The 19,206-nt window shown below is 40.6% G+C and overlaps 1 protein-coding gene across 1 annotated transcript in view; it reads right to left on the bottom strand.

Moving 5' to 3' along the window:
• The window catches only part of ANO1 (anoctamin 1), a 129,247-nt gene that overhangs the window by 47,237 nt on the left and 62,804 nt on the right, over window positions 1–19,206 (bottom strand). Inside the window, exons 8-12 of the mRNA XM_075065240.1 lie at window positions 18,043–18,094; window positions 13,020–13,075; window positions 11,402–11,443; window positions 5,763–5,827; window positions 1,130–1,264 (exon numbers count right to left, since the gene is read on the bottom strand). Of these exons, the coding sequence (XP_074921341.1) occupies window positions 1,130–1,264; window positions 5,763–5,827; window positions 11,402–11,443; window positions 13,020–13,075; window positions 18,043–18,094 (350 nt within the window). The remainder of the gene's footprint in view (window positions 1–1,129; window positions 1,265–5,762; window positions 5,828–11,401; window positions 11,444–13,019; window positions 13,076–18,042; window positions 18,095–19,206) is intronic.

The raw sequence follows: 19,206 nt of genomic DNA, 5'->3' as shown, positions 1-19,206 counted from the left end.
GATTTGGAGGGAAATTCCTTTTCAACCCCAAATGTGGTGATCAGTTGGATCTTGTGCTTGTGAACAAGATACACCAGTCAAGCTTCTAAGGAAAAGGACACCAGACAGGGTAGACTAATACTCTGAAGAGACACAGAAAATCCTATCTCCAGCTGTGGCCACTGCCTGATTCTTCAGAAGAAGGTGACTGCCCCCTGCTCCCACCCCAAATACATCTGGCCAATTGTGCTTTGGGGGAAAATATCCTTCCTGACTCCTGCAGGTGACTGACTGAATCCCTGAAGCATGAGATTTGTTCATAATCATCGTCTTGATGTAGAGCTGCAAGTGTTTCGAGCATGGAGAGAGCTTTCTGTTCTCTCCAAGGCCCATGAAGGGAACAAATGAACATCAGGATTCACAGACTCTAAGGCCACAAGAGACTACTATGACCATCCTACATCCCATGTGACTTCCTGCAGACACAGGCAGAATTTTTCCCAGAAGCTGAATTTAAATATCTTTCTAAGAAGCTTTGCTTTATCTCATTTTAAAGACTCTAAACAATGATGGTGAGTCCACCGCCACCCAGGTAAGATGTTCAAAGTTTAATCATCCTCCCTGCTAGCAAATTACATCTTATGTCAAAGCTGACTTCCAGCCATTGGATCTTGTTATGTCTTTGTCACCAAGAATAAAAAGCCTCTCCATCAGGTATCTTTTCCATGTCTAAATACCTGTACACAGTGATCAAGTTACCTCTCAAACTTCTCTTTGATAAACTGAATAGATCAAGCTCCTTAAGTTTCATATTGTCATTTTTGAAATTGATTCAGTATGAATTCTCTCTATGCCATGAAAGAACTTTATGAAGGCAGGCTGATAGGTAGGGGAGGGGCTCCACCATCTGTATTTGTGAAGTTCTAATGATTCAATCACACTGCATAAGTGATGCAAAAGGGCCGTGGCCAGTATGCCAGCTGATGGCCTGGTCCCAGGTAGGACTGAAGATTTCACTGCTCCAACCCTACTCAGCACCAGCATAAAGCTTGAATTTACCATTGGTGTCATACATATATAACAGCCTGGATTCTGAATGCTGTTTGGATGTGTAAAGAAATAAAAGTGAGTATTAGCATATTTTTTTTACCTTGGTATATTTTCATCCACGGTTGCACAGCCATACAGAAACACAATAACCCCTACAATGGAAGCAGGAATGAGCATTTGAGTATAAACTCCCAGCCAGGCAAAATACAGTCCAATCTTCTCTCCAAAGTATTTTCTGAAATACATTGAGGAAAAAAACAACGAAAAGTTTACTATATCTTAAAATATATCATGGCTAAAATTACGAATCATAGCAGTATTAAGCCTGAAGGGGAAAGTAAACTCTTGACTAGCTAGAATGCATTTCCCCTAGGATTCCTTTTTGCATGCCTCTTGGAATGAATCCAGTGATGGAGGAACCAAAGAAGTCAGCTATTCCTATTAGCCAAACTCTTTTGCTCCTCTCTGGGTCTAAACTGATATATTTAGCTTAACCATGATTAAATCTCCCTAAACAAAAATTTTGCCCTTTTCTTTATTGAAATTACTCCATGGTCCCTGAATCTCAACAATGACAAAAAACCTCATCCTCAATAAAAAGAAGAAAAAATCAAAATCTTGTATTCTTTTGTGCACCTTAAATTCCCATTGTGGTAAGCAAGACTTTTGAATGTATTGTGATGCATGGTCAACCCGAGAGAGAGTGAAGTGGGAATTTAGAAAAAGAAAGCCTTGCACCTGTTCCCATTAGAACTTTAATGTAAACTTAACTGTAAAATCAAATGCACCTTTTGGTTTAAGTCACTTGAAGGGGGTGCTGTAATTATTCTAAATGTCTGTTTCTCATCTGGACCCATCACTTTCTGGTTTTTATACTTTGTAGGTCTGTCTAATGGTCTATAGTCACTGTAAGAACTTAGCACAAATATCTAGATATTATAATATCCTGCCACAGCGCTTCCACAGAGCAGGGGCAGTGAGTTATATGGGCCCATGGTGCCTGGACTCCAGCATTTACTTTTTTGGCCTCTGCTTCTCTAGTGTATCTCCTTAGCCTGGTAGCCAGTGCTGAGAGCCTTTGTTTAGCAGTCTCTAGGGCTTCAAATGGAGTCAGGCCCTTGTATTTTTTCAGTAGCCGAGTCTTATCCTTAATCTCTACACCCTTCTGTAGTTCCACCAGCTGACTAACTTCTTCTCTCGGTCACCTGTTGATCTTAGTCCTGCCAATCTCATGTTTCCAGGGTGGGGAACTACTGGTTGTTCTTTTGATCGTGTAGACAAGCAATCTCAGGATACGGAGGCTGTGCATATTACCAGTTCATTGGTTTGAGTTTGGTGCAGTAGGGATTGTAATGAGGGATTATTGCTTCTTCTAACATACTATCTGATGGTCTTCTCCCCTTGGAGCCTTGGTAAGTCTCGAGGATTGACTGTCAGCTATTTCTCCATGATCTTATGCTATATCACGCTATATATAAGGACTGGATAGGCGTAGTGGTTTAGAGCGCCACCCTTTGATTACGGGAGGACCGCCTTTTGCTTACGAGAGACGGGTTCCAATCTCTGGTGGGGTACCCAACTTTCCCAGTAGGGATCCCTTGGCAAAAGACCCTAATTGCTTCCATCCCTGGCCTACCTCAAATATGAGAGTCGGACACGACTAGGGAGTCATGCCCGGCTTTCGGACGTCGCCTCAGATTAACAAGGTCGCGCCAGATGGTTGAGGAACCAGGACAAGTCTGACATTAAGTGGGCTAGCTGAACAAACCATTCAGGGACGGACAAGAACCCTGGAATGATAGGGAATGCTAGCTACAACAAGTAGCTAATGGAGAGGGATATATGAAACAAATGAGGGGACTATGGATGACCAAAGACCTACATCCGCACTTGACTTGAGAGACAGCATGTTACCAAACGCTTCAACATAGTAAAAGAGGAAAGCTGCTCTCCAACAGCTTGAGATAGACCAACTCTCACATTACATCCCAGACTCAATTAAGACCTGGAAGAACATAGTGGATGTGCAAGCCACACCTGAAGCTGAAATTCACGCACCCCCTCTTAGTTGGCAGAGCAGCAAGCAGCTGATATTGAGGATAAGATATGGAGAACTAGCTACAGTCAATTTCCTCGGCGAGATCGATCAGCCAAGCTCAGTGGAAGAAGTACCATCAGAGTTAGCAATGTTAGAAGATGCCAATAGATCGCCTCATTGATAACCCTCACTAACGCCTACTCAAACCAATGAACTGGGTATACCGCTACGCACTCTGTAATCCTGGAGATGTTGGCTCCGATCAAGGAAGAACCAACAGTATGTACCCACCCTGGAAATATGAGTTGGAGGATAAGATCAGGCGACTCGGAGAGAAGTTAGTAGCTGGTGGAACTACAGCAAGGTGAGAGATTCAATGATAAGAACTCGGCTACTGAAAAAATAACACAGGGACTGACTCCAGTCCGAAGCCCTAAGGGACTGCTAAACAAAGGCTTTCTAGCACTGGCTGACCAGGCCTTAAGAGGATTACACTAGATGAAGCAGAGGCCAAAAAAGTAATGCCTGTTCTTCCAAAGAAACCATCCAAGTGTATCCCAACTAGTGCAATCGCCCACAATAAACAGCAGAGCACCAGCAGCTGAAACGAACATAGCTGGAAAGAACATATGGGAGAATAGAGAAGACTCCATAACACCATGCAAGTGGCTGCGGACTGAGAACTAGAGCACAGCAATCGTCCAGAAACAGAAACCAGTCACTATCCACAGTAGAGACTCCAGCAGCGGGTCAAGAACATAAGAAGCTGACAGCACCTGGACCAGACATGATCCACACCTACTGGCTAATAAATAACAGCAGGCATTGAATGGCCTGCAGCCAGATGAACCAGCGCTAGCGAGCACGGTCTCCCACAACCAAATGGCTTACACAAGGAAGGACAGTGCTCATCATGCAAAGACCCTCGCAGGGGAACGAACCGGCCAATAATGGCTCCACCAAACATGGAAAGTCCTATCAGGATCATAGCTGGCCAAGCTACAGAGAACCACATGGGCAGGTACACAGCACAGCTCAGAAAGGCATTGGAACCAATACGCATGAGGCTCAAAACGACCAAGTTTTGCTCATAGATAGAGCAAGCTCGCCGCCCCTCCTACCCAAGATCTAGACAGACCAATCTGGAGCCACGCTGGATTGACTACAGGAAGAAGCCTACGACTCCAATGCCCGGCACACGGGGATCTGTGACTGTCTGGCGCTATACAAAGTCAACAGGACACTAAGGACCTTCCCAAGAACATCAATGGGACTATGGAAGACAACACTAGAAGTCCAATCAAGGCAGCTTGCACAAGTGGCCATCAAAGTGTGGCATATACCGAAGGTGATGCACTGCCCGCTGCTGTTCTGACATGGTTTAAACCCCCTCAGCCAGATAATACACAAGGGACCAGGACACAGGGTACAGGTTCAGGGAAGTGGGAACTCCATCAGCCACCTCTCTTACATGGATGACACTGCAAGTGTATCTAAGAAATGAACGAGACATGCGACTCGCCTAATCCACCAGTACAGGCAGGTACGGGCCAGATCAACCAGACATTGTGGTAATAGGACAAGACCAGAAGACAGCGGTGGTGATAGAATGAAGACTTGCCAAGTGACAGCAACCTCAGGAATGAAGGAATATGAGAAAGCTTGGAGCAGTACCAGGGCTGAAAGGGAACTTAGAGAGGATGTGGAAAGTGAAGGCCAAAGTGGTCCACTGATGGGTCAGGAGCCTCAGGGCTGTGAACTCCTAAGCTGCGGTTGAGTGGGCTCAACGATCCCAGAAAAAACATCAGAGCTGTCCTGTCATGAAGAGTTGCAGTGCCTAGGACAGCTAGATACTCTGCGCAGACCCCTCAACTCCCAGCCTTAGGTAGAGGACCCGAGGTTGAGGAAGACACAACCAACCCATAGGGAGAGGGAAATTTTTTTTTTTTTTTTATATACGTATACACTGGCTAGCGCATTGTGTACAGGTAACATCTGCACAGTCGTATGGGCTGAGACCTCCCAAATCAAAATGGGAAGATTTCGGCCAGAAGGTTGTGGAGAAACACGGGCTAAGATTCTGTGGGACTTCCAGATCCAGACGGACAGGCAGGTACTGGCCAATCAACCAGACATCGTGGTAATAGACAAGGAGCAGAAGACAGCGGTGGTGATAGATACAGCAGTGCCAAGTGACAGCAACATCAGGATATATATCGGCTTACAAGGCAGGGGTGGGGGGACGGGACTTGGACCTGTTCTGGGCACCACCAGAAATTATACAAACCTGCCGCCCCTGCTACGGAGGGAAGGTAGCTTTATGTTCTAGCCAGGGAACCAGCACGTATACTGGGTGCCCCGGCCCTGACCCACCCCTAGCAAGTTCTGCCCCCCTCTCACTCTGAGCTGCATCAAGGACTCCAAGTCTATGGAAGGTTTGTGTCTTTCTTCATCATCCCCCAGGGAGGACTTTCCACTGCCAGGAATCCCCAACCAGGGAAACCAGTAGAATCCAGGGAGAGAATCAGGCCCTGTATCTGTATCTGTTAACTTTATGAGGGAAGTCTGGTGGAAGGTAGGGGAAGGGCTCCAGGATCAATGTTTATGACAATCCAAAGATTCTATCACACTGCATAAAACTTTATGAAACGTCTAAAATTCTGCCTGGAAACAGGACATTTAGAATTCTCCTTACCTCACCAGGTCAATTGGCTGGTATTTATAAAAGACTCCATAGCTTGCCCATTCCTCACACAGGAGCTGTAAAATAAATCACAAATGAAAGCTAAAATAGGGCATCATGTAAATGAGCCGTTTCTCCTTTTGTTCCAAGTTACTGCACAGTTCATGTTGTGCTCTGATTTCGCTCTTCTTGTGGTTGCACATACCTCAAATCGACCAATACATGCGTCTGCATTAAGTGTTAAAAACAAACTTGATGGTTTGGCACACTGCATGCTACAATGATGAATTCTACTGCACTAAAAGCTCTCCAACAACAGCACTAATGGATAGATGTAAGTGGGAGGATAACCTTGATTTTATGATTTGTTGCAAATCATACATCAGTCAAGTCTTTAGCAGAATGGATGTGAGTGAAGGATGGTTGCTCTGGAGTTATGAAAGAGAGAGAGCAAACTAGAATGACCTAGTTTGCTGTTGCTGCACTAATATTTTGCATCTGTAGAGGGGAAGTGTACTGAAGTGTCCAAGAAACTGCATTTAAGATCTTAAGAAGAACACAATGATCTTCACTAATTATTTTCAGTCAGGATTTGGGCCAAAGAAAATAAAGGTCACCATTAATGGCTCACAAAATGAAATGAAATACTCACAAAACTAGGTTCATCTGAAAGCTCTCAATGTATTATATAATTTACGTTGTAAACAAGACTACACTTCTGAGATTTGATTCTTCCTGACCCAGTCCAATTCTGGAGAGAGAACAAGGAGGTTTTAAACTGGCTACTTGACATCCTTCTTGCCATTCAGGACATTTTAAGGTCAATATCTTGCCACAGAATATTAGTCTTGGTACAAAAATCTCATTGATTTCTGTGAAAGTTCTTCACACAGAACCAGGAAAAATAAAGCCCTAGGTTCCTATGATCTACCTGTGAATTCCAGTACAATGACAGTCTCTTTTTTTAGTTTTCTTTCTTTAGTTTGAATTAATAATATAAACAATATAACAATGATTAATCCATGCAAGCAATACCAATGAATAGGTCTGTCTGTTCTAATTGTCACCACAGTCTTCATTCAATCATTTGGCAATGGTAAAACCTCTCAAATTTAAATGCATGAGTTGATTGCTATCAACATGTTTTCTTAACTGTAACTTTTGGTAAGAAAAAAAACAAAACATCAAATGTAGCACAGAGAATCAGAATCAGATTAATTTAATCAGCAAGTACATTCTGAAATAATAAGCAGGATTCTTTCAAAATATGCTGCTAACTGCATCTCTTTTTCCTTTGTTTTTAGTTTAATTTTAACCAACTTAGCATTCCAGCTATTATCACAGGTTACTTGCATCTTGGTTCCAGACATGAGAAAGCAAGCAAGTTATTTCCCACTACCAGAGCATGAGGTAGGTGACTGGGCATGGATATGGGCATAGCCTGTGCCCCATCACCCATACTTCTGGTTGGAATGGGGGTATAGGCCAGCAGCAAATTACTAACCTATCCTGCAACACAGGGATAGCTGGGCAGGATTTGATTTGGAGATGTGCCTCTGTATGTCAATGCCAACCAAGGCTATCCACCTGGGTGGTGCAGCTTATGCATCACTTTTACCTAAAGCTGGGCTTAAAGTCAAACTCTTCCTCTGAATTAACTATTAAAAAACAGTAAGTGGAATATAAATAGCCCATGGGGGGCTGAGAATGGGGATGTGAACACTGGCCCATTTACAAGACCAAAGAGTGCTTAAACTGATTCATAGATGCAAAATAATTAAATCATAAAAACTAGCATTGCCTAATTGTTAAATAATTAATTCAATAAAAGGCTTTTAACTTGTATGTCTTAGACACAAGAATTCTAAATAATTTCCCTTAGATGCAGATAAACCAATTTCAGATATTTGGTTCATATAAGAATAGGTAATGACAGGCTGATGTTTCCTAAAGTCATTAGGTTATTTGAACCATGATGTGGTGAAACCTGACATCTCAGAAGCTTACAATTCTACCACGAAATAAAATAAATAAATAAATAAATAAAACCAAAAGCTTCATTGGCAGTCTAACTGCAGCCCAAATTAGTCTCAGAAGTATTCTCCCATGTGCCTAGTCTTAGCAAAGGAGATCATACAGGGAACATTATTCTTAGAGCATTTTTGCAGTTCTCTTGCAGAGTGATTACTAAAGCCTTCAAAGCTTGCCTGCTGTAATTCACTTCTTCTCTAAATGTGTTCAAATCATTCAGAATAATTACATTTTTATTTACATAACAGATGTTTAGTCAGTAAATACTAAGTGGCTTGCTCATTTTCCTCTCTGCAACCCAAATCAATCAACATTTATTTTTTTGAGAACAACAGTAAGAACAGTCATTTTAGGAACTGAAGGTTGAATGTCATCCTTTTATTATACACAAACATTCATGATGATTTGCTGTTTAGATTTTTATTTTAATCTACTTTACACCAGTGATTCAGATTCTTTTGCTACATCACCAAAAGTTTTGTTAGTTTGAGATCTATAGGCTGAATTTTAAAAAAGTGACTACTGATTTTGGGCACCTTGATTTTCAGGTGCCTGAACTGCAACATTATAAAAAGGACCTGACTTGATTGGGCAGGTGCTCAGCACTTTATAAAAATCAGGTCCCTTTCAGGTTTCCTAAATTGGGCACCCAAAAAGTGAGGCATCTAAAATCACTAGACACTTTTGCAAAAGTAGGCGATATGTCTATATATTTGTATGTTTAGTATGGTCTTCCAAAATTTATCAGAAAGATACTGAATTAAAGAGATTTTGCATCAATGCATATTTTTCAATTTTGGAGGACACTTCAAATTGAAAGGTTTATATTTGTAGTTCAAATATAAACCTATCACACCATTTTTGCTGTTTAGCTGCCTGTTATTCAGAGTGCAGCTTCAAATCAGTGATTACGAAGCATCAGTGCAATGGTGCTAATATTTATTTCAGGGCTATTTCTCAATTATTCATTAGTTTTGTGATAAAGATGTAAGGCCTGAGCAACTACTAAATAAGATTTGAGAGTTTCAAGAGTAATTATTAAGAACCATGACAGTTTGCCAAAGAACTATTTAAAGGAATTGAATGTCAGCAGAGAGTAAATATTTCAGAATTTGTGGAATGAGTGAGCCTTGGAAAGGCACTGGTCAAGAAGGTAATTCAAAGGTTTTGAAGAAATTTAGTCTTTTGCTCTTGCTTTTGTTTAAATAACTTGTTTTTCAGTAAGGAAAATTACACATACATGATATTTTTAACTTAAGTATAAAGGAGAAGGCAGCAGAGTGCAGAGGCTAGTCACAGAACTAGAAGTCAGAAATTTGACTATGAATCTTGGCTCTGCCAATGACCATTCTGTGTGGTCTTTGGCATATCCAAACTTCCAAATGTGCCCTCTGATTTTGGGTGCCCAACCTGAGATGTCTTTTGTCTGATTTTCAGACGTGCTGACCACCCGCACTTCCCACTGACTTCATTTGGAGTTGTGGGTATGCACCAATTCTGAAAGGCAGCCCCAAGCTGTCTCAGGTTTAGAAACCCAATAACTGAGGCCCTTAGTGTCCTCTTTTGAAAACTTTGACCTTAAGCTTTTTGTCTCAATTTTTCTGTCTGCAAAATGGAATCCTTTCTTCACGGAAGCGTTATGAGAATTAATTTGATTATACTTGCAGAACACTATATATGTACCAAATATCATCTTGTGCAATTGTCCTCCCGTAGTTTATTATACCTATCTTATAACCTTCCTACTCATTCCTGCTCTCTTGAATTTTCTATAAAAATATTATATATTTAAAAACAGATAACAAAAAGGTCTGATGAAATTATATCTATCTATATCATCTAACATGGTGTCTTGAAACACAGTCAGTCTCAGCCAGTCTGAAGCACCCTGCATCAGGAGAGTAACACTTAAATAACATCCTTTAAGTCATGAACTTGGCTAAACAGGAATTAAAGTGAGATCCAATACTGCCTGTATAGCCCTTTGGGAAGATGAACTGCAGCACTCTTAACACAGGCTGGGACTTAAAGATAATAATTAGCCCTTAACTTCGTTACATGACAGCAAAACCTTGTTTGAAACCAGGCAATCTTTTTTTGTCCAATAAATTCTAAGTATCAAAATGGTTGCTTTTGAGATTATTTCCTTAGGGTCAGATTCTGATCCCCTTACTCCAGACGAGCGTGGCTATATGTGCAGTTAAGTGCTGTTCAGTGTAAGTAAGGGGATCAAAATCTGGCTAAAAGGGTTCATATATGTGTTGGCCTGAACTTAAGCTTTGCAACTGTGACAGTCGGTACCCTCTTTTCAAGAGTATGATAAATTTTGTACAGACTATGCTTTGTAAGGTACCGTTTGAAAACTCATGATTTGCTGATAATTTTTGTCCTGGTAAAATGTGTGGCAACATTGTATGTAAAGTTATAAGATTCTACTATATGATATTACTAAGAGATATTCTAAATCTGGGGAAACAGCCACAAACTAGTTCCTCAGAGACAAAAGGCAAACTGATGGTTCAGCCAGGGGTCAATGAAATTGAATTGGACTATCACTTGGTTAAGTGGCCATTCTTCAGCAGGAAAAAGGATGCGAGTGAGAAATCTACATTTTGGCAAAGAAACAGCTGGAGATTCCCATCCCCAAAGACTTTGTCTCTTGAACCCCAGCTGTTTCAAAGAAGAGGAAAAAGAATAAAGAATGGGGAACCGATGCCCCAATTTCTCTCCCCCTTCACCTCTACTCATGGGATCGACAACACTTGAAGGACAAAGGAAGCATTATTGGACTGGGGAGGGATCCTGGCTGAAAGAACCAGCCAGTAAGACTGCTAGAACATGTGGTGAGAGAGACCCTTTGCTTTGAGTTCACGTAGCTTGTTAAATTAGGCATTAGTTATATCTTTGTAACCAATTCTGACTTTTATGCCTCATTACTTGCAATCACTTAAAATCTGTCTATAGTCAATAAACTTGCTTTATTGTTTTATCTAAACCAGTGGGTGTTTGGATTGAAGTGTTTGGGAAACTTAATTTGGGGATAACAGGATTTGTGCAGATGGTTTTCTATTAATGAAATGATATACTTTATATGAGCTTGTGTTGTCCAGGATTGTGCTGGGCAGTACAAGATACACATTTCTGGGGAAAAGTTTGGGACTGTGAGCTTGCTGGTGTTGCCCTGCAGTATAATTCATGGGTGGCCGGTTATAGCACTCATGCAGTATAGCTGGGAGTGATTTACATATGTATGTGTGAGCAGGCCAGGAATGGTTGATCTCACAGCAAAGCAGTGTAAAAGGCACCCCAAGTTCGAGAATTGAGGGGACACAGTTTTCCATCAGTCCAGATTGTACTTAATGTCACAGCAACCTTAAGAGAAATTAGAATGTAAATGCTGACACATTTCCTATCATGATGTGAAATGCACCATTATTATATAGGGTAATTTATACACATCCATTTTGGAGTAAAATTAACATTTAGAAATACTTCTGCTATATGGCACTGACTGACTTTCCATGATATCTTGGCAAATGTCCAATTCCAATTCAAAAGTCCAGTGTGACTTGTGAGGCTAACACTCTTGAGAACTTGCTGAATCGCATATATCAACTTACTTTTCTGTCATTGAGCTCAACATTTTCACCTTCGTAGTCACCCTTTAAAAAAAAAAAAATTGCATCACCCAACAAGTCACACCCAGAGCTGTTATGCATCTCACATACCATCTATCCTACTCTCATAATGAATCAAAAACAGAAAGGCAATTTGTTAAATAATGCTGTATTATATGGGGTCATTTCTCATGGCACACTTTGTCTTCTGTCATCAAGCACATTAAGAAAAAGTAATAAAGTTGGTCACTGGGTAAAAGGAATGAATAAGTAATAAAGGCAGCCTAAAAATGTTAAGGGAAGAATGTGGTTAGAGATAGACCCACATTTGAGTGATATCTGGGGTTTAGTTCATGCATTATAAAAAGAGGAGACCGGCTTAAAAGGCTGACCCATATCCAAACTGTCCCAAAGCTCAGGGGTGATTAAGTCTGGGGCTTTGATTTGGGGCCATTTCTAAATATGATAAGGAATACAATTATAGAACAAATAAAATTTACACATCAGTGGCTATCAGAATCTGTCTATGTGTTTAACAAAGCACAGCAGAACATTAGCATGTACATGTAATAGAATTTATTTAATCTTTTATGAACGCTAAATAGTATCTCTATAGTAGATGCTTGTGATAAATGCCAGATACACAAAAGGCTGGATTCTGATCTCATTCACACCAATGTAAACCAGTGATAACCCCATTCAAGTCAAAGAAATTTTATTAGTTTTAAACCCCCTGCAAGTGAGAGGAGTATGAGGTTCAAAGGACCTTTTCCACCACGATGTTACTTCATCTTCACACCACAATCCTCTATACACTCACAGAGCAGATGCAGCAGGGGCATTAAGCACTGCTCTGTTGACGTTCATGAAGCCTATACAGGAAGGGACCATCTGTAAATGTTTCAGCGCCATCCACTTCTCAGTCTCTTGGGTAAGGGTGTCAGTTAATGCTAACTGTGGTGTACCTATCAGTCCACTTTGGCATGGATAGTGATCCCCAAGTCATTTTATAAGGCCATCAAGACAGAAAATGAAATCTTTGGGTCACTACCAACCTGATACAGATCCACATCAGCGCACCTGTGGTAAATGACTCTATGTAAAATTCCTTACTGTCCTCTGATCCTACCAGTCCCTACTGGCACTGTACATTAAAGTATTTGGACACGTCCCCAATGGCAACCCATTATACATACAATCACTGACATTTGCTGTTTATATAGGGGTGTACCAGGGGGATTTAGACTAGGAAATTAGCCACTTGGAGTCACAGATATTAATACATTTCCTCGCCATAGTGCCAGAGTCCTTGGGAGCAGAAGGTCAAAAACTAACAAAAGTATTTAATTTGCCAAGCCATGTTAATAACTACACTAACTTTATATTAAAGTAGCATTTTTGATGACCAGGGAACTAACTTGGCAGGTATTATTATTAAAAGTCAACACAGCTGACAGGTAAAGACTGTACAAGTTGTGGAAACTCATTATAAAAGCAGAGCAGGAAATTAAGCTTGTGAAACATTAAAGATGTTTGGGACGATGGCATTAATATATAACACATGAAGGATTTGTTGGTGTCAGATTTGCAGAAATGTAAAATATATTCCAAGATCACTTACATCATGCAAAGGATATGCAGCACTGTAAACTCCATTGGCAAGCAGACTGGTGATTCCTTGAAAGACAAAGAATAATAGCGATGTACAATTTTAAATTTGGACAGTCTCAAGTTAACATCCAACATTTCTTAAGAATTCCTTCAAAATAGCATTCATTTGGTTAGCTAATAAATCTTCTGCCATCTAATTCCTCTCCATATAGTTTCATTTTCATTCATACAGATCATTAAACAGGATTCATTTTACAAAATGGAAAACTGCAGAGAGTAAGAGGAAGTCATATCTATGAGAGTGAAGAATTAGGAGACAACGACTTGAAATCAGTCATTACAATAAATGACATTCTCTGAAAAGTCAGTCTGATTTGAAGAGCAAGGCTGCAGATTTTAAAGCCAAAAGCTGGATTGTAAGAAGAATATGGCTGGATTGATTGTGTAAGGGAACATACCTACTAGGGTTGCCAACAGTTTCTTATTACAAGAGACGTTCCTTATTTTTAAATCTTTGTGTACAAGAAAATCGGGAGTTTCTGAGTGCTGCAAAAGGCAGCAAGAAATACACCTGGCAAATGTAGGTGAGTACGGCTTATTAGTGGTATTAATACTGCTACTCCTATCAGGAGGAGCGGCGGGGAAGGGGTGCTAAGAAAACAGTTCTTTATTTTTGAAATACAAAGTTAGCAACTCTAATACATACGCACTCCTCATACACTCAAAGTTTTTCAGATTGGTTAGCAAAGTTGTAGGGAAAGTCTTTGCAAAGACCTTGGCATAATACTTACCATATTTACCACATTTCCATCTTTTATTTAAAAGGGTAGTTTCCGTCTTTCTTCCCTCTCCTGTCCCTGTTTACACATTTGTCTATTAGTTACATGCATGAGCCTTAAAGCAGTTAATGCTGTATCTGTAATGTGTGTGGAGTGGGGGAGTTCTGTGGAGTTTATTCTCTGCTTTGTGGAGAGTGATCTCATTCTTTAACTTTGGGATAAATTAAGAGAAGTGAGGACGTAACAGGAGAAGTTATACATATAGTTAGAATTGTGCAATGGGTGAAGAATGCACTTAGAAATCTCATCTTGCTACAGAATTCCAAAGATTGCTTAGCAGGACACGGATCCTTGGAGGCTATGGTATATAATTTCTATATACTGTAAGTTTTATTATAGCTGTTGGCATTAATATAGCTACTGCCAAATATGGAGTTTCTACAAGTGTTTGACTGGGTCTCGTTACCCACTGAAGATATGTTTGGTGACTCTGCTATCTAATCTTGAACGATGACTTTTAAGATCACATCCTCAGTTGGTGTAAATTGACATTGCTCCATTGATTTCAACGGAGCTGATGATCACCTAATCAAAATTGAGTCAGTGTGTATAATAAGAGTTTAAGAATATTACAAAGAGAAAACACTCCCCCCTCCCCGACATACTGTGGTGTGTTCTATCTAGACAATTGTTTATTGATCCCTTACTGACATAACAGCATGGATCTGGATATAGAGAAATATAGGGTATGTCTACACCAGCAGTTCTCAAACAATGGAGGAGGCCTCCCAAGGAAGGTATGGGAATGTGCCAAGGGAGGCATGAACTGTGTGCTTTTTTTTTTTTTTTTTTTTTAAATAAGAGCTTTGGCTGTCAGCCCCGGGTGGCTGAGGCTCATGCAGAAAGGCCATGCACACCCGGGAGGCAGGGATAAAGGGTACAGCTGGAGCCCCACCACTTAGGCTTGGCTCTCCTTCTCTCCCTGCCCCATCCATCATCTGGAGGTGTGATGAATATTGATGAATATCACTTTTCACATGGTCTCTCTTCTGTGCTGCTGCTGGCACATCGCTGCCTTCAGAGCTGGGTGTCCAGCCAGCAGTCACTACTCTTTGTCTGCCTTCAGTGCTGGGTGGTGGTATATATACATGGGGGGGCGGGGAATAAACAACTACAGACACAAAGAAGGGGGCCCGATCAAATAAGTTTGAGAACCACTGGTCTATACTATCATGTGGTCACAGCCTCTGACACATGCCCAAACCCCCTTACCATCCATGGACATGGATGTGCTTTTCAGTGTTGATATATCCTAAGAGCATGAACCAATGAAAGGTGTGTTTTTTGGTACTGTGGGCATTTTTACAAGCTCATTGAGGCCCTGATCTACAAGGCATTAAATGACTGCTGGAGGAGTTGCTTTGAGTGTCCTCCACCTCAACGAGGTGCTCCAAGCACTTTTCAAGGCCCTATATAAGTATAATCCCAATTCTGAACCTTAGCGTCCAAAATGTGGATTGCCTGCATGAACCCTCCAGCGTAATTACCAGCTTGGATCTGATAGCACTGCCACCAGCAGATTTTTTCCAGTCTCTGGCGCCCTCTGGGTCTCCCAAACCTTCCCTGGGGGACTCCAAGACTCAGATGCCCTGAGTCTCACAACAAAGGAATAACTCACTTCCTCCTGCTCTTTACCTCTCCCAATTTTTCCCGCCCTGGGTACACTAGGAGTTACTGTACTTAAATTCCTTGAATTACAAACAGAGAGGACAATTTACCTTCCCCCCTTCCTCTTTTCCTCCCACAATTCCCTGGTGACTGCAGGCTCAATCTCCTGAGTCCCACTAGGAAAAAAAATCCAACAGGTCTTAAAAAGAAAGATTCTATAAAAAGAAAGAAAAAGACATAAAACTGTCTCTTATCAAGGTTGACAATATACAGGGTCAATTGCTTAAAAGAAAAATGAATAAACAGCCTTATTCAAAAGATATACAATTAAAACATTCCAGCAAACTACACACACGTAATTACAAAAAAAACAACATAAAGCCTACATTGTTTTTTCACGTACTTACAAATTGGAAACAGAAGATTAGAGAGCTTGGAGAGATAAAATTCACTCTGAGAGCCGAGAGCAACCAGAACCGAGACACAGACAAAAACACACACTAACATCCCTACCTGAGCTTTGAAAAATCCGGTTTCCTGATTGGTCCTCTGGTCAGGTGTTTGGTTCCCTTTGTTAACCCTTTACAGGTAAAAGAAACACTAACCCTTAGCTATCTGTTTATGACAGGCCCTGCTTTAAAAAAAAAAAATCCTACAAAGACTGCACAGTTATCAAGCAGTAAGAATTACCTGCAGGTTTCACATTGCCTTCAGTTAGAAATGGGTAGCAGGCAGGTAATGCTCAGCCCTAGTGATTGCACTGCTGAAGATTTAAGCACCCCACCTACTACACATGGACATGAAAAGTTTTGGACTACAATTCGCAGTTTCACAAGTATGCACTAATAAACAGCAAAGACTAGAGAGCGTTCACTGGCCAGCTTTGTTATTTCTACTTGGCAGCAAAGTTCAGAGGAAAGCACTTCCAATATATCCCAGGGTTACTAGTATTTGTTTAAATCTGTTCCAAAACTTTCTTTGATTATATAATGACCAAACATACAAGGTCAGATGGAACCACACTGATTTACACCCACTGATTACATGGCCCAATCACCTCTTTATATCATGCACTGTGTGTGGTTTTTCCATGCCCGCATCTGGTGAAGGCGGTAGAAGGAAGGGGACCCAAAAATGTAACATCTTTTTCCTCATTCAGATAACTGTTAATGTGGTTCCTGTTTCTGACCAGGAAAGCAAGCAAGCAGCCAGCTCTAGCACAAGATTCCACATTGAGCTGTGGGACTTTCCCCTGCCACAGTGCAAGTTTGTTATTTTGGCTATAAAACCGATCCAGCAGGAGCTTTGAGAAAGAGAGGCCACTCCTGAATTTGGATTTCTCATGTTACAGGAACAGTGCCTGGTTGCAGCCAAAGTAATCTTAAGGTATATATGGACTTGCCACCTGTACACTGTAGGTTGGGACTTAAATTGCAAAGTCAGAGTATACAAACCACTTCTGGCTTACTCATCCCTCCATTATTTGATGGATTTCTTAACAGCAGTTCTGTCAATATTTGTTCAGAGCTACCTGTAATTCAAGTTTCCATACTTGTATTTAACTACCTGTGGACAAATGAATATTTTAACAGTTGCCAGTTCTTCCATTTGATTTTTTGCTTCCATGGGATATCAGGTGTGGAGATGACTGGACTTGAGGAAATTTAGTTTTTTGCCACACATGATTTGGTTTATTATGAGCTATTTATTCACTTCAGTGCCATAGTTTAGTGGATCCCTGCTTTTCATAATCAGTGTTAAAGAGACTATAAAACAGCTGAAGAGGAGATACATGGTCAGCAGGTCTTTATCAGGGTGACCTGATTTTTATTTCTTCCTGTTCAGTGAATTTAACAGTTGGATCAGTTCTGAAGGCTAAAATCCCACATCCATAGGCAGCAGTAGTGTAAGTTTCCCCATATTACTCTTCCACTTTGCCACTGAACTGGAGAGACTACCTCTACCTCTAGTGATGAGGGATTAATCTAGTCCCCAGGCCCACTTCTACACGTGGCCTGTCCGCTGAGTTAGTGAAGAATGTTTTGAAGATTTGTCAACTGAGATTATTTCACACAAGCCCTTAAAGAGCTATCAGATGAAAACAATTTTAGGTGACTATTGAAATAGACTGGAATTATGTGGCTGGATCTAGACTGCGATCCTGAAGCTGCTGAAGTCCATGGTAATATTCTCATTGACTTCAACGTGGATAGGACTGAAACCCTAGCCATTAAGAAATGACCACACATTATTAGTTGCGGGGCCATATCTTAGTGTTTTATACTGTCATCCAGTCCTTTTGCGAATGACCTCTTTGTGCCTGAAAATATTAATCTTGCTTTACAACTTACTTAAAGATCTGACCATAAAATTAGTTTACAGCAATGAATCTGAATCTTTACAGATGAAAAATGTTCCTGACTAAACATAAATCACAAACACAATAACTAAGCTAAATGAACTTAAATCAAAATATGGAGGATAAAAACAAAAACAAATGAACAAACCATCCCTTCAGTTGCAATTTGCAAACATTTGTGACATCTGAAAATGATGTTGAAATCAAATCTACATAAAGTTCCTTACCCATGCTATACTTGGCTTTGGTACATGTTGTTCTTTTCAGTATTTCATAAACCTGTATTAGCAAGATGGAAGAAAAGAAAGCGTTACTTGAGATACTGCCATTGAACATCAAGATCTTCTGTGTAAATGAATCTTTTTCAAAGTACAACCCAAATAAAAGTTTTTGGCATAATTGAGCTGTTGATCACAGCTAGTAAATTAATGTTCTCTATTAAAAGTTTGATATTATTATGTTTTAAGGAATGTTGTTGTTTTCATATACAGTATCTGTAGAAAGGGAAAAAAAGCTTGATGACTAAACTGTCAGTTAGCAAGATATGTGATTATTTGTTTGAGGGGAAGTGGGTTAGATTTAACTGTTCACTATGATAGTGATGCTATTCATAGGCACCACAGGAAATACATAGATCCCAGATTAAAGATCTTTTCCTACAAGCATCTTGTATGTTACTAACCTGGCATATAGCATTAGATCCTCAACTGGTGTAAACTGACATAGCTTCATTGACTAAAATGGAGCTGTGCATATTTTATCACCTGAGGATCTGGCCCATTAGATCTAAGCAAAGCTCCAAAAACTCACCATTTTTCAATCACTGAGTTACATAATAAAATAACTTGACACTAAAATTTCCTAGGCATTATGACTTCAGTGCCAAAAATGGCATTTATTTATTATTTAATTTATTGTTGAACATTTTGCATGTTCCACCAGGCAGCCTGAGTGGCTGAATACTCATCCCTGTTGTTTCAGTAAAGAGTTGTGCTATCATACAATGAAGCACATATTGGACCTGGAGGGAGGCTAGGGAAAATTCTTTTGTAATTAAAAATGAATGAAATAATATATGAACTCTGTGAGGGACAGCACCCTACTCCCCTTTACCCTGTCCAGTCAGGAGAACCACAAAGTGGTTTCTTCAGGATGCTGGCCTGCTCTCGCTCCTCTACACCATTCCCCAGCCTAGGGCACCATCATGCAATTTCCTTTTCCTCTTGAACTGAATAGGCAGGTGAATATATGGGACATTCCTCTCTTCGTTCAAGGCAGGTGGGAGCCGAGGGTGCTGTTGACCTTCTTAAAGATATTCGAGAGGGCCAATTAATGTTTATAACTTGATAGTGCAGCCACATTTATAAGTCAGTGCTTTGAGAGAGTGCACC

Source organism: Chelonoidis abingdonii, chromosome 4 (genome assembly GCF_003597395.2).
Source record: "Chelonoidis abingdonii isolate Lonesome George chromosome 4, CheloAbing_2.0, whole genome shotgun sequence".
Classification (NCBI taxonomy): Eukaryota; Metazoa; Chordata; order Testudines; family Testudinidae; genus Chelonoidis; species Chelonoidis abingdonii.
Note: the sequence above shows the minus strand (reverse complement) of the source record. Positions and strands in the feature narration are given on the sequence as shown.